Source organism: Salvelinus fontinalis, chromosome 22 (assembly GCF_029448725.1).
Source record: "Salvelinus fontinalis isolate EN_2023a chromosome 22, ASM2944872v1, whole genome shotgun sequence".
Taxonomy (NCBI): Eukaryota; Metazoa; Chordata; class Actinopteri; order Salmoniformes; family Salmonidae; genus Salvelinus; species Salvelinus fontinalis.
The window spans coordinates 22,436,271-22,458,723 of NC_074686.1; the positions used below are offsets into that span (position 1 = coordinate 22,436,271).

At 45.6% G+C, this 22,453-nt stretch overlaps 1 protein-coding gene across 8 annotated transcripts in view; it reads right to left on the minus strand.

Moving 5' to 3' along the window:
* The window catches only part of LOC129820036 (receptor-type tyrosine-protein phosphatase U-like), a 299,258-nt gene that overhangs the window by 50,743 nt on the left and 226,062 nt on the right, over positions 1 to 22,453 (minus strand). For 6 of the 8 annotated variants that reach the window (XM_055876850.1, XM_055876845.1, XM_055876851.1 and 3 more), the window contains exons 12-17: positions 22,116 to 22,218; positions 21,208 to 21,502; positions 17,200 to 17,236; positions 4,506 to 4,644; positions 2,917 to 2,946; positions 2,324 to 2,484 (exon numbers count right to left, since the gene is read on the minus strand). In XM_055876850.1, coding sequence (XP_055732825.1) covers positions 2,324 to 2,484; positions 2,917 to 2,946; positions 4,506 to 4,644; positions 17,200 to 17,236; positions 21,208 to 21,502; positions 22,116 to 22,218 — 765 coding nt within the window. The remainder of the gene's footprint in view (positions 1 to 2,323; positions 2,485 to 2,916; positions 2,947 to 4,505; positions 4,645 to 17,199; positions 17,237 to 21,207; positions 21,503 to 22,115; positions 22,219 to 22,453) is intronic. The other 2 variants (XM_055876847.1, XM_055876852.1) reach the window with 1 other exon arrangement.

A 22,453-nucleotide genomic window follows, 5' to 3' on the forward strand; every position in this document is an offset into this window, starting at 1 on the left:
ATTTTTATTATGATAAATCGTGTTTCTGTCGAAACATTTTAGTGGCTTAGGACGCCATGTTTTTTGACGTAGCTTCGCTTGGCGCAAACTGTATTGAAAAGTAAGGATAAATTAAAAAATGTAATAACGCAATTGTATTAAGAATTAAATTGTCTATCAATCCCTGTCCACCCTATATTTTTTAGTCACGTTTATGAGTATTTATGTATAAGAGTAGATCACTGTCTAAGTGGCGCAAGGACGTTTTCTTTACCAGCTTGTCTACATTTCACATTGTCTAACCATGATTTTGGTGGCTAAATATAAACATTTTCGATCAAACTGTATATGCATGTTGTAATGTGATGTTACAGGAGTGTCATCGGAAGAATTCTGAGAAGGTTAGTGAAAAAATTAATATCTTTTGGCGATGTTGACTTTTATCGCTCACTTTGGCTAGAATCAATGCTGGGCTGCTAATTGCTATGTGCTAAGCTAATATAACGATTTATTGTGTTTTCGCTGTAAGACACTTAGAAAATCTGAAATATTGTCTGTATTCACAGGATCTGTGTCTTTCGATTCGTGTATGCTGTGTATTTTTACGAAATGTTTGATGATTAGTAGTTAGGTAAACACGTTGCTCATTGTAATTATTCTAGTCCATTTGTGATGGTGGGTGCAATTGTAAACTATGCCATATACCTGAAATATGCACTTTTTTCTAACAAAACCTATCCCATACCATAAATATGTTATCAGACTGTCATCTAATGAGTTTTTTTGTTGGTTAGGGGCTATAAATATCTTAGTTTAGCCGAATTGGTGATGGCTACTGGTGTTGGTGGACAAATAAAAGATGGTGGAATATGCTAATGTGTTTTTAGGTAATAGATGTACATCTTTACATATTGTGTCTTCCCTGTAAAACATTTTAAAAATCGGAAATGTTGACTGGATTCATAAGATCTGTGTCTTTCATTAGCTGTATTGGACTTTAATGTGTGAAAGTTAAATATTTTAAAAAAATATTTTTTTTGAATTTCGCGGCACTGGTTTTTCAGTGGGGGGGGGGGGGGGGGGTGCCGCTAGCGCCACGCTGATCCTAGACAGGTTAACATTGATGGGGCTGTAGTGGAGCGGATCGAGAGTTTCAAGTTCCTCGGTGTCCACATCACCAACGAACTATTATGGTTCAAACACAGCAAGACAGTCGTGAAGAGGGCACGACCAAACTTTTTCCCCCTCAGGAGACTGAAAAGATTTGGCATGGTCCCCAGATCCTCAAAAAGTTCTACAGCTGCACCATCGAGAGCATCCTGACCGGTTGCATCACCGCCTGGTATGGCAACTGCTCGGCTTCTGACCGTAATGCGCTACAGAGGGTAGTGTGTACGGCCTAGTACATCACTGGGGCCAAGCTTCCTGCCATCCAGGACCTATAAATTAGGCGGTGTCAGAGGAAAGCCCCTAACATTTTCAGAGACTCCAGCAACCCCAGTCATGGACTGTTTTCTCTGCTACCGCACGGCAAGCGGTACCGGTGCACCAAGGACCAAAAGGCTCCTTAACAGCTTCAACCCCAAGCCATAAGACTACTGAACAATTCATCAAATGGCCACTGGACTATTTACATTGACCCCCTTCCCCGATTTGTTTTGCACACTGCTACCACTCACTGTTTACTATTTATGTCACTTCACCCTTACATACGTGTACAAATTACTTCAACTAACCGCTACCCCATGTATATAGCCTCGTTATTCTTATTTTGTTGTGTTACTTTTTATCATTTTTACTTGAGTTTATTTGGTTAATATGAACTCTTCTTGAACTGCACCGTTTGTTAAGGGCTTATAAGTAAGCATTTCACAGTAAGGTCTACACTTGTTGTATTCGGTGCATGTGACAAATTAAGTTTGATTTGATTTGCGAAGTAACAGAAAGCCTGAGAAACTGAAGATGGTACTTCACTTAGCAGTGTGTGTATACAGGACAGACTGTTGCCTAGAAAGTGTACTTGTTGTAGTTGACAGTGTGTATACTACAGTAGGTGGCACAGAGTCTACAGACTAGTGTACTTGTTGTAGTTGACAGTGTGTGTAGAGAGGGAAAAGACTGTAGCCTACAGAGTGTACTTGTAGCAGGGTGTAGTTGAGTGTTCTACTGGCCAGACTTCTGTGGTGCAGGGAGTAGAGCATCTGCCTCTGTAAAGGATCAGGGGATTGTGCTCTCCTTCAGCCTCTCTCGCTCTCTCTCGTAGGTACAGGGTTAGCGTACAGACTAGTGTACTCTTTGCTGTACTCTCTGTCTCTCTTAGGGCTCGGGTGTTCTTGGTTCTTACTCCGTGTGTTGCAGGTGTGGGCGTCCATGAAGGAGTTAGCAGTTCGCCCATCCTGCTGCAGGGTGCTCTGCTCTGTCATGCTGCAGTCCAGAGAACCTAGCTTCCTGGTCTTCTCCTGACGGTACGACATGGCTGCCTTGTTCAGCGCTACCTTCTTCCTGCTGCACAGAGCAAAGAGAGGAGAGGAGAGGAGAGGAGAGGAGAGGAGAGGAGAGGAGAGGAGAGGAGAGGAGAGGAGAGGAGAGGAGATATAAAAAGGAGAGAAGAATAAGAGAGATATCAAAATAAGGAAATAGCAAAGAGAGGGGAAATGAGTGGAAAGAGGGGGGGTTGAGGTCAAGGAGTTGAGAAATTGGAAGAAAGGGGAAAAATAAGAGATGAAATCGAGGCGAGGGAGATAAAGGAATATTTGGTGATAGTAGCAGGCCCAGATAGAGACAGAGAGAGAATAGACTGGAGAGGTATATAGAGGATGAGGTGGAGGAGACGCTTATCTCCTATAAGTGTCATCTTCCAGGACTACAGAGGGCAAGCAGGTGAAGATTGCGCCGTAAGGAAAAGATGGAGGTAGAGACTAGAGAGGAGTCACTTACGGGTAGTATGAGTAAGAATAGAAGTCCCTTCTGATTAGCATGAAGAAAGGAGGAGAAGAAAGAGGAGGAGAGAGAGAGATAGTGAAGAGAAAGAAAACAAAGAGACGTGTGAGGTGGGGCCATGATTAGTGAGGTGGCCTCCAGCAAGGCAAAATAAAAATGTTGAAATGTACAGGTAAATAATGAAAACAGTAGTAAATGAGGGATACAAAGTATATTGAAAGCAGGTGCTTCCACACAGGTGTGGTTCCTGAGTTATTTAAGCAATTTACATACCATCATGCTTAGGATTATGTATAAAAATGCTGGGCAGGCCATTATTTTGGCTACAATGGCTATTCCCCGATTGGATGACAATGCCCCCATCCACAAGGCACGAGTGGTCACTGAATGGTTTGATCATGAAAACAATGTAAACCATATGTCATTACCATCTCAGTCACCAGCTCTCAACCCAATCTAACACTTGTCAGAGATTCTGGAGCGGCCTCTGAGACAGAATTTTCCACCCCCATCAACAAAACACCAAATGAATTTCTCGTGGAAGAATGGTGCCGCATCCCTCCAATAGAGTCCCAGACACTTGTTGAATCAATGCCAAGGCACATTGAAGCTGTTTTGGCTTGTGGTGGCCCAACGCCCTAATAAGACACTTTATGATGGCAGTTACCTGTATGTTTATGGAGGCAGGGCAAGCGACCATGCAGCAGATAAAATATAGCACAACTGTGACATTGACTGGGTTCCTAGCTAAATAGATTGCTTATCACTTAACTGAATAATATGCCAGGGAGCACAGGTAAACATACAGCTGTCAACCAAGGTACAGTTAGCTCAACGCTCTACTGGTGGTTTCTGTCTCTATCACGCTTCTCCCTGTGACTTCCAACCCTGCTTCTCTGAAGTGCATCCCAGCTCCTCTCCCTTCATCATGAGAAAACCTGAGGTGGTAATTCTATCTGAAAGGCAACAACAACCTTCCTCTCCAATGAATGGCTCCGCCACAGGCACCGTGTTCTCAGAGCACTGCACACCAACCCAGATGCTGCTATTATATCTGCTTTGACTTGAAAGGGCCCTTGATGAAATATTACAGACTGAGTGTTATTCTCCCAATATAACGTCAGAGGAGGAGAGGTAAGGGGGAGAGAGGAGGAGTAAAGGAGGAGAAGAGAGGGAAGGAGGAGAGTACGCTACTGCCAAGCAGTATGTCCTGGTGATGCTGGAGTGAATATTAGAGTTTCATTCCTAGGTGTGTGTGCAGCCAATAGACAATAGACCTTGAAATTAAAAAATGAGTTCTACGCAAAAGCTTGGCAACTATAACTGCACAGCATCTCACAAATAATACCCAGCCATGTGTGTACTTCTGGAAGTAATATACTCTCCATTACCTACCTAACTCCCTATTGAATTGAGTTGGACTAAGCCTGCCAAGATGTGATGGAGAAATACCTTCCCTAATAGGACATAGTTAGTCACATGGCAGTTTGTGACAGGCAGCTAAGAGACAAAGAGAGGCCCCTTTCTGGATCACCTCAATGATCACAATCACAATCACCTTTACACACACACGACCCTCCACTCACCCCTTCTTGATGATGATGACGATGGCCCCCAGCAGCAGAATGAGGACCACCAGTCCGCCAGCACAGGCCCCCAGGATCAGACCCATGTCCTCTGCATGTTGGGACACCTCCAGGGCCCTCTTATGGTCCTTACAGGCAGCTACAGGGTAAAGAGAAGACTGTTAGCCCGTTGAAGTAAAGCCTAAGATTCATCCAGGATCCTCTTATGGTCTTTAGAGGCAGCTACAGGGGAGAGACACAAGGGGGAGAGACAAGTTAGAGTGAAAGTCTTCTGTATGCTACAAGACTGTAGTAGCTTGCTGAGCAAAGGCCTAGGCATTAGCTCTTAAGAACTCATGGTTTGGGCGATGATACTCCAACAAAGGGCCAACCTAGTTAGATTCCTCTCCCTAGTCCCTACACTAGACCACACAGAAGCCTAAGCATCCTGTAGAAAAGGCAGACAACCACAAAAACAACCAATTATACCGATGATGATCAGAGATCAAAATATCAGGAGTTAGAGATGGAAGGCTATAGTCTAGTTCTATTTTTTTCTGTTAATCCCAAAGGAGGCCCAGGGGTATTGTGGTAGTCTGAGAGACGGGAAGGCACGTGAGCCAGGTTATCAGAGTAAAATAAGGTTATTATCCCTCTCACACTGGGTATTATATCCACCTGGATGAATACATTGGCAGAGGGGAGGAAGGGAGAGAGGGAGAGTGGGTGGAGGGAGATATGGAGAGAGGGGGAGGGAGATATTGAGAGAGAGGAGGGAGAGAGGGGGAGGGAGATATAGAGAGAGAGGAGGGAGAGAGGGGGAGGGAGATATGGAGAGAGAGGAGGGAGAGAGGGGGAGGGAGATATAGAGAGAGAGGAGGGAGAGAGGGGGGGTATGGAGAGAGAGGAGGAAGAGAGGGGGAGGGAGATATGGAGAGAGAGGAGGGAGAGGGGGGAGGGAGATATGGAGAGAGAGGAGGGAGAGAGGGGGAGGGAGATATTGAGAGAGAGGAGGGAGAGAGGGGGAGGGAGATATGGAGAGAGAGGAGGGAGAGAGGGTGAGGGAGATATGGAGAGAGAGGAGGAAGAGAGGGGGAGGGAGATATGGAGAGAGAGGAGGGAGAGAGGGGGAGGGAGATATGGAGAGAGAGGAGGAAGAGAGGGGGAGGGAGCTATGGAGAGAGAGGAGGGAGAGAGGGGGAGGGAGATATGGAGAGAGAGGAGGGAGAGAGGGGGAGGGAGATATGGAGAGAGAGGAGGGAGAGAGGGGGAGGGAGATATGGAGAGAGAGGAGGAAGAGAGGGGGATGGAGCTATGGAGAGAGAGGAGGGAGAGAGGGGGAGGGAGATATGGAGAGAGAGAGGAGGGAGAGAGGGGGAGGGAGCTATGGAGAGAGAGAGGAAGAGAGAGAGTATGGTAGAGTAAATAAGCTCTGGCTTTGTCCCTGACTATGTTTCATGATAGGTAACAGGCTTGGATAAGGAGGAAGCTTTTAAGCCGCTAACTAACCAGTCACAGTTGGTGTAGCCAGTGTGGACAGCTGGACAGACTTTGCCTACATGTGTTAAAGAAAACACACCAGTTACATCAGCTAATAGCTAGCTGGAAGTTCATTCAGTCAGCCATTTTCTATGCACTAATGTCACAGTCTCACCGTGTTCGCTGTGCCTCTACATTTCTATCAGAGCTATAACAACAGCTTGAAATCTCTCCCATGATGAATTTGGAGCTCCCATGGTGTCGCTTTCCAGAAGTGTTTATTGCCGACTAGAAACAGAATTGGTTGAGAATTAAGATCCTGAACCCCTGTGAGCATACGCTTAATTAAAAGTCTTCTCTCCGATGGGTAAACAAAAAGGAGGGTGAATGAAATGGTCTATCACTGGAGGCACGAAGTTAAAACCAATTATCTACCTCTTTTCACCATCCCTCCTTCTTCTAACCCTTCAGCTGGATGTGGTCCTCTCTCTTTCAGCTCACTTACTATTTTTAAAAATCTCTCTCTCTCGCTCTACCAGTTAGCTGCAGCACAACCAATTTGAACAGTATCCATGTTTTCTTTTCTCCCTCCCAGTAAGGCATGCTATTTTGTCTGCAAGGGGGGTAATTTTGCCTGAGCCTTAAAAGCCTGTTCAGGAAACAGTGTGGCCTGCAGAAATGTTGATTGCAGATGATTCTAGCTCTACTGGCTAGCTGGCTCTCTCTCTGGCCTCCAAGTCCACTTTACTAATGTGTGTTTGTGTTTGTGTGTGTGTGTGTGTGTGTGTGTGTGTGTGTGTGTGTGTGTGTGTGTGTGTGTGTGTGTGTGTGTGTGTGTGTGTGTGTGTGTGTGTGTGTGTGTGTGTGTGTGTGTGTGTGTGTGTGTGTGTGTGTGTGTGTGTGTGTGTGTGTGTGTGTGTGTGTGCGCGCGTGCATGTGCACAGATGAGTCACTCTGTCCTTACTGACTCCTGCTGTAAGAAGCACACTTCCATGGACAAGTTTAGACCACTTTAACGTTCTGCTGTTGTGAGGCAGGGAGAGAGGGATGGGGGGGAGGTGGAGAGATAGAGAGAAAAAGGATAGCGAATGTATATATGAGAGAATGTGTGTGAGAGAAAGATTAGGATGGAGGATGTGAAGAAAGGTAGAGGGCTGGAGAGGACACACATTTCATCTTCATCTGCCAGCGTTAGCGTGTCATTAACTAGATATTGTGCTGGTGTGTGTGCGTGGGCCCGGAACACCAGAGGTGTGACACTAGTCGTCTAAGCGGTAGCCGCCTGTCTCTGTCCCTGTCTGTCTCCCTGCTTCACGCTTGACATGAGCCCCAGCCTTTCATTACGCAGTCAAAGAATGAGAGAGAGAGAGCAAGAGAGAAAGAGAGAGAGAGAGAGAGAGAGAAAAAAATTGTGTGAGAGGAAAATGTTATGTGTGTGCATGTGTGTGGGCGTGTTGGAGAGAGATAAAGGAAAGTTGTATAATTAGAGAGCGAGAGAGGAAGCTTGAGGCGGACAGACAGACAGACAGACAGACAATAAGACAAGCAAAAAGAGAAAGAGTGTGTGTGTGTGTGAGAGAGAGAGAGAGAGAGAGAGAGAGAGAGAGAGAGAGAGAGAGAGAGAGAGAGAGAGAGAGAGAGAGAGAGAGAGAGAGAGAAAGAGAGAAAGAGAGAGAGAGAGAGAGAGAGAGAGAGAGAGAGAGAGAGAGAGAGAGAGAGAGAGAGAGAGAGAGAGAGAGAGAGAGGTAATCTGCCTTTGGCCTAAAGAGCAGGAACCTGGACTTCACCAAAGGAATCGGAAATACAGTCATTGTCATCCTACAAGAAATACGGTATAGAGGAGATGGACCCACTGGTTGCCCTCTAGGTCACAGAGAGCTGGTAGTCCCATCCACCAAACTACCAGGTGTGAAACAGGAAAGGGACTCAGGGGGTATGCTAATTTGGTATAGAGCAATTCACTCTATTAAATTAATCAAAACAAGAACATTTTACATTTGGCTAGAAATTCTAAAGTAAATGATCTTAACAGAGAAAAATGTCCTGTGTGCTACCTATATCCCCCCACTAGAATCCACATACTTTAATGAAGACAGCCAATCCGGGAGGGGAAAATCAATCATTTCCAGGCCCAGGAAAATGTACTAGTCTGTGGCGACCTAAATGCCAGAACCGGACAAGAACCTGACACCCTCAGTACACAGGGAGACAAACAACTGCCTGGAGGTGACAGCATTCTCCCCCATATGCTCCCCTAGGCACAACTATGACAACAAAACCAACAAAAATGGGTCACAACTCCTGCAATTCTGTTGCACGCTGGGTATGTTCATAGTCAATGGTACTCTTCGAGGGGACTCCTATGGTAGGTACACCTACAGCTCATTTCTTGGCAGTAGTACTGTAGACTACTTTATCACTGACCTTAACCCAGAGTCTCTCAGAGCATTCCCAGTCAACCCACTGACCACAGACCACAGCAAAAGCACAGTTTACTTGAACAGAGCAACACTCAATCATGAGGCGTCAAAACCAAAGGAAATTAATAATATTAAACAACTTCTTATGGATGCATCCCGCTACCGGGATCGATATGACAACAGCCAGTGAATGTGCAGGGCGCCAAATTCAACCAACAGAAATCTCATAATTAAAATTCCTCAGACATTAATGTGTTTTATATAATTTTAATGGTAATCTTGTTGTTAATCCCACCAAAGTGTCCGATTTCAAATATGCTTTTCAGCGAAAGCACTACAAACGATTATGTTAGGTCACCACAAAACCACAATAAGCACAGCCATTTTTCCAGCAAAAGATAGCTTTCACAAAAAACAGAAATAGAGATAAAATGAATCACTAACCTTTGATTATCTTCATCAGATGACACTCATAAGACTTCATGTTACACAATACATGCATGTTTTGTTTGATAAAGTTCATATTTATATCAAAACATCTGAGTTTACATTGGTGCGTTAGATTCACTAGTTGCAAAAACATCAAGTGATTTTGCATAGCCACATCGTTTCAACAGAAATACTCATCATAAATGTAGATGATAATACAAGTTATACACATGGAATTATAGATATACCTCTCCTTAATGCAACTGCTGTGTCAGATTTTTTTTTAACTTTACGGAAATAAACCATAAAATAATCTGAGACGGAGCTCAGAACAATAGCCAAATTAGCCACCATGTTGGACTCAACAGAAACCAGAAAATACATGATAAATGTTTCCTTACCTTTGATGAACTTCATCAGAATGCAGTCCTAGGAATCCCAGGTCCACAATAAATGCTTGATTTGTTCGATAATGTCCGTTATTTATGTCCAATTAGCTACTTTCGAATTGTTTACCAAACGCCCTAACCAAAGTCTCAAAGCGCATCCACTATAACGTGACAAAATGTCCAAAAGTTCCGTTACAGTCAGTAGAAACATGTCAAACGATGTATTGAATCAATCTTTAGAATGTTGTTAACATACATTTTGAATAACGTTCCAAACGGAGAATTACATCGACTTCAATTGACCGATGGAACGGAGCTCCCTCTCACATGAGCTCCCTCTCACAACAGGCTACCTAGGCTCAGTGCTCGAGACCTCCAGTGAGCCTCCACGGTCCGATCTATCCGGTGCCTCCTCCACGTACCAGATCTCCGGTGGCAGCCCCACGCACCAGGCTGTCTCTCCGTTTCCTTCCTCTAGGTGCTCACGTCTGTCCAGCACTGTCAGAGTCTGCCTCCTGCCCAGCGCCGCCTGAGTCTCCCTCCTGTCCAGCGCCGCCTGAGCCGCCCATCTGTCCAGCGCCGCCTGAGCCGCCCATCTGTCCAGCGCCGCCCGTCTGTCCAGCACCGCCTGAGCCGCCCGTCTGTCCAGCGCCGCCTGAGCCGCCCGTCTGTCCAGCGCCGCCTGAGCCGTCCGTCTGTCCTGAACCGCCAGAGCCGCCCGTCTGTCCTGAGCCGCCAGAGCCGCCCGTCTGTCCTGAGCCGCCAGAGCCGCCCGTCAGTCAGGAGCCGCCAGAGCCGCCCGTCAGTCAGGAGCCGCCAGAACCGCCCGTCAGTCAGGAGCCGCCAGAGCCGCCCGCCAGTCAGGAGCCGCCCGCCAGTCCGGAGCCGCCCTTCAGTCCGGAAATGCCCCTCAGTCCGAAGCTGCCCTTCAGTCCGGAGCTGCCCCTCAGTCCAGAGGAATCCCTAAGTCCAGAGGAATCCCTCAGTCCAGAGGGGCCTTTTATTAGGGTCCTCGGTCCAAGGTCGGAGGCGACGGTTGCCGCTCTAAAGAGGCCAATGAAGAGGGCAATGACTATGGTGGAGTGGGGTCCACATCCCGCGCCAGAGCAGCCACCGCGGACAGATGCCCACCAAGACCCCATTTGTTTGTTGTTTTTTTGTTTTTGTTTTGTTCAAGTATTCTATTAAAATTCATACTCACCACGCTGCATCTTGGTCCTCCTCTCTTTCGCCCGACGAAGATCGTGACAGTTCTATTGACTATTGACATCTAGTGGAAGCCATAGGAAGTGAAAACCCATCCTTATCTCTCTGTATTTTCAACGAGAGCTTGGTCGAAAATCTGGCACCCCCAGAAAATATCCAAACAGGAAGTGGAACTTCTCAGGTTTTTGCCTGCCATATGAGTTCTGTTATACTCACATACATAATTCAAACAGTTTTAGAAACGTCAGAGTGTTTTCTATCCAATACTAATAATAATATGCATATATTAGCAACTATGACATAGGAGCAGGCCGTTTACTCTGGGCATCTCTGTGCACCTTTCATCCAAGCTACTCAATACTGCCCCTTCAGCCATAAGAAGTTAAGCAATGCTATAGATGGAAGGAAAGTAGTGTGGAAACTTACCAAAATACAATTAGACAACAACAAATTCAATCCCCTTTAGACAACTTCCTGGACAAAACATTCCACTGTAATAGTGAAGGTGTAAACTTGGCAGAAGAAAATCTACACAGTATATTTGACTTCTCAGCTTCCCTATTAAAAATTTCAAACAGAAAACTGAAGAAAATTAACAACAATGACAAATGATTTGATAAAGAATACAAAAGTAGAGTCCCAGAAAACCTGAGTCTACGCCTTCACTATGGTGAATCACTAAAATAATACAGAAAAACACTACGGAAAAATAAGGAACAGCATGTCAGAAATCAGCTCAACGTAATTGAAGAATCCATAGACTCTAACCACTTCTGGGAAAATTGGAAAACACTCCACAAACAACAACAAGAATAGTTATCTTTCCAAAAAGGAGATGTATGGGTAAACCACTTCTACATTATTTTTGGCTCTATAACAAAGAACAAACAGCAAAAACATATACATGATCAAATATAAATCTTAGAATCAACTATTAAAGACTACCAGAACCCACGAGACCTCCCAATTATATTTAATGAACTACAGGACAAAATACAAACCCTCCAACCCAAAAAAGGCCTGTGGTGTTGATGGTATCCTCAATGAAATGATCAAATATACAGACAACAAATTCCAAATTAAACTCTATAACATCATCATTAGCTCTGGCATCTTCACCAATATTAGAAAACTAAGGACTGATGACCCCAATCCACAAATTGGAGGCAAAATTGAGTCCAATAACTACAGTGGGATATGCATCAACAGCAATCTTGGGAAAATCCTCAGCAGAATCGTACATTTCCTCAGTGAAAGCAATGTACTGAGCAAATGTGAAATTGGCTTTTTACCAAATTATCCATATGACAGACCACATATTCACCCGGCACCCCCTAATTGACAAACAAACAAACCAAAACAAAGGCAAAGTCTTCTCATGCTTTGTTGATTTCAAAAAAGCCTTTGACTCAATTTGGCATGAGGGTCTGCTATACAAATTGTTGGGGGAAAAACATACGACAATATAAAATCCATGTACACAAACAACTGTGTGGTTAAAATTAGCAAAAAACACACATATTTCTTTCCACAGGGCCGTGGGGTGAGACAGGGATGCAGCTTAAGCGCCACCCTCTTCAACATATATATCAACAAATTGGCGAGGGCATTAGAACAGTACGCAACACCCGGCCTCACCCTACTTGAATCTGAAGTCAAATGTCTTCTGTTTGCTGATGATCTGGTGCTTCTGTTACCAACCAAGGAGGACCTACAGCAGCACCTAGATCTTCTGCACAGATTCAGCCAGAACTGGGCCATTACAGTAAATCTCAGTAAGACCAAAATAATAGTGTTCCAAAAAAGGTCCAGTCACCAGGACCACAAATACAAAGTCCATCTAGACACCGTTGCCCTAGAGCACACAAAAAACTATTCATACCTTGGCCTTAACATCAGCGCCACAGGTAACTTCAACAAAGCTGTAAACGAGCTGAGCGACAAGGCAAGAAGGGCCTTCTATGCCTCCAAAAGGAACATAAAATTCAACATACCAATTAGGATCTGGCAAAAATACTTGAATCAGTTACAGAACCCATTGCCCTTGATGGTTGTGACCAACCAAGAATTCACAAAATGGGACAAATACCAAATTGAGACTCTGCATGCAGAATTCTGCAAAAGTATCCTCCGTATACAACGTAAAACACCAAATAATGCATGCAGAGCAGAATTAGGCCGATACCCGCTAATTATCCAAATCCAGAAAGGAGACGTTAAATTCTACAGCCACCTAAAAGGAAGTGATTCCCAAACCTTCCATAACAAAGCCATCACCTACAGAGAGATGAACCCGGAGAAGAGCCCCCTAAGCAAACTGGGCCTGGGGCCCTGTTCACAAACACAAACAGACCCCCAGGACAGCAATACAATTAGACCCAACCAAATCATGAGAAAACTAAAAGATAATTACTTGACACATTGGAAAGAATTAACAAAAAACTGAGCAAACTAGAATGCTATTTGTCCCTAAACAGAGAGTACACAGTGGCAGAATACCTGACCACTGTGACTGACCCAAACTTAAGGAAAACTTTGACTATGTACAGACTCAGTGAGCATAGCTTTGCTATTGAGAAAGGCCGCCGTAGGCAGACATGGCTCTCAAGAGAAGACAGGCTATGTGCACACTGCCCACAAAATGAGGTGGAAACTTAGCTGCACTTCCTAACCTGCTGCCAAATGTATGACCATATTAGAGAAACATATTTCCCTCAGATTACACAGTGTAACAGTCCTGACCTGTTTTATGTTGTTTTTATGTGTTTATGGTCAGGGCATGTGTTTTGGGTGGGCAGTCTATGTTATCTGTTTCTATGTTGGTTTTGGGTTACCTGGTATGGCTCTTGATTAGAGGCAGGTGGTTTGCATTTTCCTCTAATCAAGAGTCATATTTAGGTAGGGCATTCTCACTGTTTGTTTGTGGGTGATTGTCTCCTGTGATGTCTTTCGTCGTTGTGTTCGATGTGTTTTCACTTACGGGACTGTTTGGCTGTTCGTTTGTTTCGATGTCGTCTGTTGCCTGTTCGTGAGTTTACGTTTCAGTTATGTAAGTTTATGTTCAGGTTTTCGTTCTACGTCGTTTTGTTATTTTGTAAGTTTTGAAAGTGTTTGTTTTTCGTGTTGCCATCATTATTCAGTTTTGTCGTTTATAAAATAAAGATGGCTTATTTCCCTGACTCCGCATTTTGGTCTGAAGATCCTTCTCTCCTCACCTCATCTGAGGATGAGGAAAGCGACAGCTATTACAGAATCACCCACCTACAAACAGAGACCAAGCGGTATGGGAATGCTCGACGGAGCAACAAGGACTTCTGGACTTGGGAGGAGATCTTGGACGGTAGAGGACCTTGGGCTCAACCAGGGGAATATCGCCGTCCAAAGGAGGAATTGGAAGCAGCGAAGGCTGAGCGGCGCTGGTATGAGGAGGCAGCGCGACGACGCGGTTGGGAGCCCGTGAGTAAGACCCAAAAATTTCTTGGGGGGGGGGCACACGAGGAGTGTGGCAAAGTCGGGTAGGATACCCGAGCCAACTCCCCGTGCTTACCGTGGAGGTAGAAGGCGTCGTACTGGTAAGACACCGTGTTATGCGGTAGAGCGCACGGTGTCCCCAGTACGCGTGCTTAGCCCAGTGCGGGCTATTCCACCTTGCCGCACTGGGAGGGCTAGGTTGGGCATCGAGCCGAGTGCCATGAAGCCGGCCCAACGTATCTGGTCTCCAGTACGTCTCCTCGGGCCGGTGTACATGGCACCAGCCTTACAGGTGGTGTCCCCGGTTCGCCTGCATAGCCCAGTGCGGGCTATTCCACCTCGCCGCACTGGCAAGGCTACGGGGTCCATTCAACCTGGTGGGGTTGGGGAGGCTCGGTGCTCAAGAGCACGTGTCCTCCTTCACGGTCCGGTATACCCGGTGCCACCTCCATGTACCAGTCCTCCGGTGGCAGCCCCCCGTACCAGGCTGTCTCTCCGGGTTCTCTCTCCTGCTGTTTCCTCCTCTCCAGCGCAGCCGGTGCCTAGACCACGCACCAGGCTGTCTCTCCTTCTCCTCCCTACAGAGTCATCCGTCTCCCCAGCGCGATCTGAGCCATCCGTCTCCCCAGCGCCATCTGAGCCATCCGTCTCCCCAGCGCCATCTGAGCCATCCGTCTCCCCAGCGCCATCTGAGTCATCCGTCTGCCAGGAGCCTGCAAAGCCGCCCGTCTGCCATGAGCCTGCAAAGCCGCCCGTCTGCCATGAGCCTACAGAGCCATCCGCCAGACAGGAGCCGCTAGAGCCGTCAGCCAGACAGGAGCCGCTAGAGCCGCCCGCCAGACAGGATCTGCCAGAGCCGCCAACCAGACAGGATCTGCCAGAGCCGCCAACCAGACAGGATCTGCCAGAGCCGCCAACCAGACAGGATCTGCCAGAGCCGCTAGAGAGCCATGAGCAGCCAGAGCCGTCAGAGAGCCATGAGCAGCCAGAGCCGTCAGAGAGCCATGAGCAGCCAGAGCCGTCAGAAAGCCATGAGCAGCCAGAGCCGTCAGAGAGCCATGAGCAGCCAGAGCCGTCAGAGAGCCATGAGCAGCCAGAGCCGTCAGCCTGCCATGAGCGTCGAGAGCCGTCAGCCTGCCATGAGCGTCGAGAGCCGTCAGCCTGCCATGAGCGTCGAGAGCCGTCAGCCTGCCATGAGCGTAGAGAGCCGTCAGCCTGCCATGAGCGTAGAGAGCCGTCAGTCTGCCATGAGTGTCGAGAGCCGTCAGTCTGCCATGAGTGTCGAGAGCCGTCAGCCTGCATGGACCTGCCAGAGCCGTCCAGCCAGGACCTGCCAGAGCCGTCCAAACAGGACCTGCCAGAGTCCTTCAGCCGGGATCTGCCCCTTGTCCCGGTGCTGCCCCTTGTCCCGGTGCTGCCCCTTGTCCCGGTGCTGCCCCTTGTCCCGGTGCTGCCCCTTGTCCCGGTGCTGCCCCTTGTCCCGGTGCTGCCCCTTGTCCCGGTGCTGCCCCTTGTCCCGGTGCTGCCCCTTGTCCCGGTGCTGCCCCTTATTCAGGTGCTGGTCCTTATCCTGGTGCTGCCCCTTGTTCCGGTGCTGCCCCTTGTCCCGGTGCTACCCCTTGTCCCGGTGCTACCCCTTGTCCCGGTGCTACCCCTTGTCCCGGTGCTGCCCCTTGTCCCGGTGCTGGCTGTTTATTTAGGGGAAAGTAGTTTTAGGGTGGTCAGTGGAAGGGGTAGACAGAAGAGGGGAGTGACTATGGTGGTGTGGGGACAGCGTCCTGAGCCGGAACCACCACCGTGGTCAACTGCCCACCCGGACCCTCCCCTGGACTTTGTGCTGGTGCGCTCGGCGTGCGCACCTTGAGGGGGGGGTACTGTAACAGTCCTGACCTGTTTTATGTTGTTTTTATGTGTTTATGGTCAGGGCATGTGTTTTGGGTGGGCAGTCTATGTTATCTGTTTCTATGTTGGTTTTGGGTTACCTGGTATGGCTCTTGATTAGAGGCAGGTGGTTTGCATTTTCCTCTAATCAAGAGTCATATTTAGGTAGGGCATTCTCACTGTTTGTTTGTGGGTGATTGTCTCCTGTGATGTCTTTCGTCGTTGTGTTCGATGTGTTTTCACTTACGGGACTGTTTGGCTGTTCGTTTGTTTCGATGTCGTCTGTTGCCTGTTCGTGAGTTTACGTTTCAGTTATGTAAGTTTATGTTCAGGTTTTCGTTCTACATCGTTTTGTTATTTTGTAAGTTTTGAAAGTGTTTGTTTTTCGTGTTGCCATCATTATTCAGTTTTGTCGTTTATAAAATAAAGATGGCTTATTTCCCTGACTCCGCATTTTGGTCTGAAGATCCTTCTCTCCTCACCTCATCTGAGGATGAGGAAAGCGACAGCTATTACACACAGATTTCGAAAACCATCCCAATTTTGATAAACTCCCATATCTACTGGGTGAAATTCCACAGTGTGCCATCACAGCAGCAAGATTTGTGATCTGTTGCAACAAGAAAAGGGCAACCAGTGAAGAACAAACACCATTGTAAATACAACCCATATTTATTTATTTATTTTCCCTTTTTTAACTTGAACCATTTGTACACTGTTACAACACTGTATATAGACATAACATGACATTTGAAATATCTTTATTCCTTTGGAAGTTCTGTGAATGTAATGTTTACTGTTCATTTTTATTGTTTATTTCACTTTTGTATATTATCTACTTCACTTGCTTTGGCAATGTTAACATATGTTTCCCTTGCCAATAAAGCCCCTTGAATTGAATAAGAGAGAATTCCAGTGTACCCTTCCTCCTGAACCTCTCTCTTTGCCACTACCACAGGAACAGCACCAATCTCTCCTCTCCTCTCTTCTCCTCCCTCCATTCACCATGCCACCATTCACCGTCACGTACCAAATGAAGGGAACTAGAAATATCCTGCCGAGAACTCTTCTCTGCATACACCCACAGCTCCTCTGCCTGGGTGGTGTGTAGCGCCAACAGACAATGTCGAGAAGAGACCCCTTGATGTCAGGACGCTTCAAATAACAAAGAGAGCGCAGGAAGAGAGAGAGAGAGTAAGAGAGCAGGGAGAGGAGGTCTCCCTCTCCCTCTCTCTCTCCATCTCTCTCTCTCTCCCTCTCTCTCTCTCTCCGAGTGACAGGGACGCTTTCCATCCACATCAGAGTGCATCTGAAGCATCATGGAGCATAGAAGATGTAAACACTGCGTTGCCAGGAAATATTCTTATGTAGTCTATTTCTCAATGCATGCCTCTCAATGATGTAGATCGAAGAAGATAGAATGGAACAATCTGAACGTACCTTTACGGGCAATCCGGATGCAGTTAATTCTCGTCTCCTGAAACAAGAATGGGAGGTTCATTAGCATGGGATAACCACAACCAAAAATCTATTTTTTAAGCATAGAACAGGTGTCAGAGCATGTCTGTCTGTCTGTCTGTCTGTCTGTCTGTCTGTCTGTCTGTCTGTCTTAGTCACCTAGACACTTTGTGTTTTAAAGCACAAAATAGCTAATTAATTAATGAATGAATGGGTGTGTGAATGAAACGTTCTATGTTCTCATCAACAACATCCGGTTCCCTGGCCCATCCAACACATTACACACACACTCGTACACACGTACATGTACGTGCATATGTGTCTGTGCGCTACAGTGTTTTATAAAGAACTGATTGCACCAATCTTGCTGTCTTTCAAGCTCCAGTAAAGACATATCCGTCAAAGCAATTACAGTTCAGTGGCAGCAGCAGCTCTCAGAGCCATGGTTCTGGAAACCTACAGCTATTTATCTTGAATAATTGTCAAATAAATAATGTGCGTTCCCCCTTTTTACAGACTCGAAAAGCCAAGTTTTATAAACAGATTGAGATAAACTGCTCAGGGCAGACAGAGAAACAATAATCTACATGAATTATTATATTCCAATGTTGTTATGAGCTGCCGTGTCAGGATGAAATAGTGTGGCGGCTAACAGTGCTCTGAGAGGACTCATCTCTAACTCAGGTAAATACACAACTATAATAACACCACAGTAATAATGACACACACACACACACACACACATACACACACACACACACACACACACATTACACCTACCCCAACTCCTACCCAGCCAATCACAGTGATACCAGAGACACATCAAATTAAGATTAGAACATGCTAAATCAAGTATTTAATCTAATCTGGGCTCTGAGATTGGAGTCAGAACCCTTTCACCTCAACGCCTACTAACTTACCTTTTCTAAATGAAAACCTGTTTTCCGAGTGGGTCTGTATCCGCCAAACTCTTAGTCATGTAGATAGAAGTTGCATTTTCCCACAATTCTCTGATTATTACAGTCCCACCTGCTGACATGTCATGTGTCACCTCTGTCAAGGTTGACATGACTCTGAGTCTCAGCAATTTTTGGAATAAAAACATAAATCCAAAATGGCACCCTATTCCCTATATAGTGCACTACTTTTGACCCTGGTCAAATGTCATTTGGACTTAGCCATACCATTCTACTGACTGCTGATGACACCTCCTTGCCTGATATGTTCTGATGTTATTTATAGAATGATCTTCAGATATGATATGCCAATATTTTCAGCCGATATCAGAGGTTGAGTGGCAGGTAGCTGGTAGCACCTGTCACAATAGTGTCGAGTAGCATTTCAAGATCCTGAAGCTGACTATGCTGTTCACTATCATTAATATTGCATCAACAGAGAATTGGGGAAAGGGTCAATTGATTTGAGGCTATTCCATGCAAGAAATTGCCAAGAAACTGAAGATCTCGTACAACGCTGTGTACTACTCCCTTCACAGAACAAAGCAAACTGGCTCTAACCAGAATAGAAAGAGGAGTGGGAGGTCCTGGTGCAAAACTGAGAAAGAGGACAAGTACATTATTGTCTAGTTTGAGAAACAGACACCTCACAAGTGCTCAACTGGCAGCTTCATTAAATAGTACCCGCAAAACACCAGTATCAATGTCAACAGTGAAGAGGCGCCTCTGGGATGCTGGCCTTCTGGTTAGTGCCAGATTGTGCTGTTCTGTGAAGCGAATAGTACACAGCGTTGTACAAGATCTTCAGTTTCTTTGCAATTTCACACATGGAATAGCTTCATTTCTTAGAACAAGAATAGAGTTTCAGAAGAAAGCTCTTTGTTTCTGGCCATTTTGAGCCTGTAATCGAACCCACAAATGCTGATGCTCCACATAGTCAACTAGTCTAAAGGCCAGTTTTATTGCTTCTTTAATCAGAAGAACAGTTTTCAGCTGTGCTAACATAATTGCAAAAGGGTTTTCTAATGATCAATTAGCCTTTTAAAATGATAAACTTTGATTAGCTAACACAACGTGCCATTGGGACACAGGAGTGATGGTTGCTGATAAATGGGCCTCTGTACGCCTATGTAGATATTTCATAAAAAATCATCTGTTTCCAGCTACAATAGCCATTTTCAACATTAACAATGTCTACAGTGTATTTCTGATCAATTTGATGTTATTTTAACGGACCAAAAATGTGCTTTTCTTTCAAAAACAAGGACATTTCTAAGTAACCCTAAACTTTTGAACGTTAGTGTATTTTGATTTGTTTAACACTTTTTTGGTAACTACATGATTCCATGTCTTATTTCATAGTTTTGATGTCTTCACTATTATTCTACAATGTAGAACATAGTAAAAATAAAGAAAAAACCCTGGGATGATTGTGTCCAAACTTTTGACTGGTACTGTATATTCGAGTTAGCCTGGATTGCGATGAGTGTGTGTGTGTGTGTGTGTGTGTGTCTGTGCGCTTCAGTGTTTTATAAAGAACTGATTGCACCAATCTGGCTGTCTTTCAAGCTCCAGTAAAGACATATCTGTCAAAGTAATTACAGTTCCATTCAGTGGCAGCAGCAGCTCTCAGAGCCACGGTTCTGGAAACCTACAGCTAATTATCTTGAATAATTGTCAAATAAATAAATCATGTGATTTCCCCATTTTTACAGAGCCAGTGAACAAGCGCACACACACACACACACACACACACACACACACACACACACACACACACACACACACACACACACACACACACACACACACACACACACACACACACACACACACACACACACACACACACACACACACACACAAACCTAAAACACATTTAATTGAGTATTAAGGGAGGAGTCATTGGCTTTAATGACCAATAGTTAAGAGAGACAGGAGACTACTATCAGATTGTGATTTAGAGGGACAGAGACACTGAGGGTAAGTCCTTAACTTTAGCCAAGTGACGTTAGTCATACCAGCCTTACAGCCTATGGAGCATTATCCTTAACTTCAGCCTTCTAACCTGTAGAGCTTTACCCCTACTGCATCTAGCAACCACATAGGAAGCACATGTTTGACCAGTTCTGCCCTGTGACTCTCTCTGATGCATTTTGAACCAGGAGTTTGCAGTACAACACTCGACGACACAGTTTCCAACCTGCCTTGATGCACACCTTATATTAAATATTTGTTAGAAATCTCTAGCTACCAGAGTCATATAGTCATATATACTGTACATATGAGGCATTATAACCAACTCTCTGCAGCCAGGCAGATCATACTGGAGTCATTTAGCTCCATATTATTTAAACAGCATTTATTTAGTCACACCTGGGCCCCTACTTTCCTCATTTTATCTATGCTTGAGTCTCATTTCAGACTTTCCTCTCGACAGACTTTCCTTTTTGTCAGCAGGCTCTGAGAGCATGCTCTGAGAGGGGACAGGCAGAGAGAAGGGAAGGGGAGACAGAGAGAGAGAGAGTTGGGCCAAAACAGCCTGAGGTTCAGAGCTGAAGGTCCTTTCTCCTACAACCAGCCATGCACAGTGTTACTTTCTCCTACAACCAGCCATGCACAGTGTTACTTTCTCCTACAACCAGCCATGCACAGTGTTACTTTCTTCTACAACCAGCCATGCACAGTGTTACTTTCTCCTACAACCAGCCATGCACAGTGTTACTTTCTCCTACAACCAGCCATGCACAGTGTTACTTTCTCCTACAACCAGCCATGCACAGTGTTACTTTCTCCTACAACCAGCCATGCACAGTGTTACTTTCTCCTACAACCAGCCATGCACAGTGTTACTTTCTCCTACAACCAGCAATGCACAGTGTTACTTTCTCAATTCAATAACACGTGATTTGTTCAAAGGGACTGCAGCTTAGTCTGGTCCCCTGATATGTTTGTGCTGTCTTGCCTCCTCCTATGGCATGTTTGGCAAAGACTCCAGACTTGACTGGCTTTATTGACAGGTTTATAAACTCACCCCTCTGAAGTTGCTTATAGCCTGGAAGAAGACTAGGTAGTTCTTGGCGGGGTCCAGGGGAGTGTTCCAGTAGCCGTTATAGGTGTGGTTGTCCCCTACGGTGAACGGAGTGGCCTCAGGGAGACTGGAGGGGGGCAGCTCAGCTGTGTAGTAGTGAGGCGTCCCCTTAGACTGGGCCTCCACCTGGGACGCTGGCACAGGGAAACAGTCTGAACCGCTACCCAGCTCCCTCCTCCTCCTCTTCCTCCTGATCCGCCTAGAACCGTCCTCTTCTACTACCACCACCTGGTATGCACTGGGGGGAGAGGAATGACAACAGACTGATAGGTGATAACTACGCTGGAAACAGTTGGCGATCTTAAAGTGGCAATCTGCAGTTGTTGAATCCATTTTTGGACTTGTAAAGGTGTTATATGTACCCATTGATTCGTGAAAATATAACTTATAAATGCCTCATGTGCTTAGTTCAACTGTCGTACCTCATCAGAATCCAAAATATATGCTTTTTTTACGACAATGTTTGTAAACAAAGTAAATGTAAACAAACGCTGTATAACCTCAAAACATGGTTAAGACTATACTTTTGATATCTTGGATGGTCAGTCATTGCATCCATAGCCCTGTCTATGAATTTGAGAGTGTTTACATTTTTCCGGGCCCATCCCTCAGCTTTATATTGAAACAGTGGTGAAGAGAATGCTTTATTGTTGTTTCAACTATGGATGGCCCCTTTAAGGTTACCAAAGACACTTCACAAATAAATAAATGTGAAATAACTAATAATAATAATAATTCCAATAACATGTTTATCCATAACGCTATTTGTATAAGTGCTACAGTGAGCAACATGGTACACATGAGTGACAGTTGTGTGAGGTCTATTACTGTGGTTAATACTGTGACTTTACCTGACTGGTGCTCCTCTGCCCAGCGCAGGTCTCAGCAGCACAGTGATGGTACTCTCTGACTCACTGAGTGGGGCTGGGACATCCTCATAGTCAAACACTGGGGCTGACAGAGGGAGCAGAGAGGGGGAGGGAGGAGGGTTTGGGGTGGGGGCAGAGATTGAGAAGAGAGGGGGAGAAGAGGGAGAGAAAGAGGTGGAGCAGGGAAGTGGGGGTGTGTGAGAGAATAAAAGACAGAGAAAGAGAAAGAAAACGAGAGTAAATAACAATTAAAAATCATATACAGTCATTCCATAAATATTTGGACATTGACCAAGTTCTTATCATTTTGTCTCTGTACG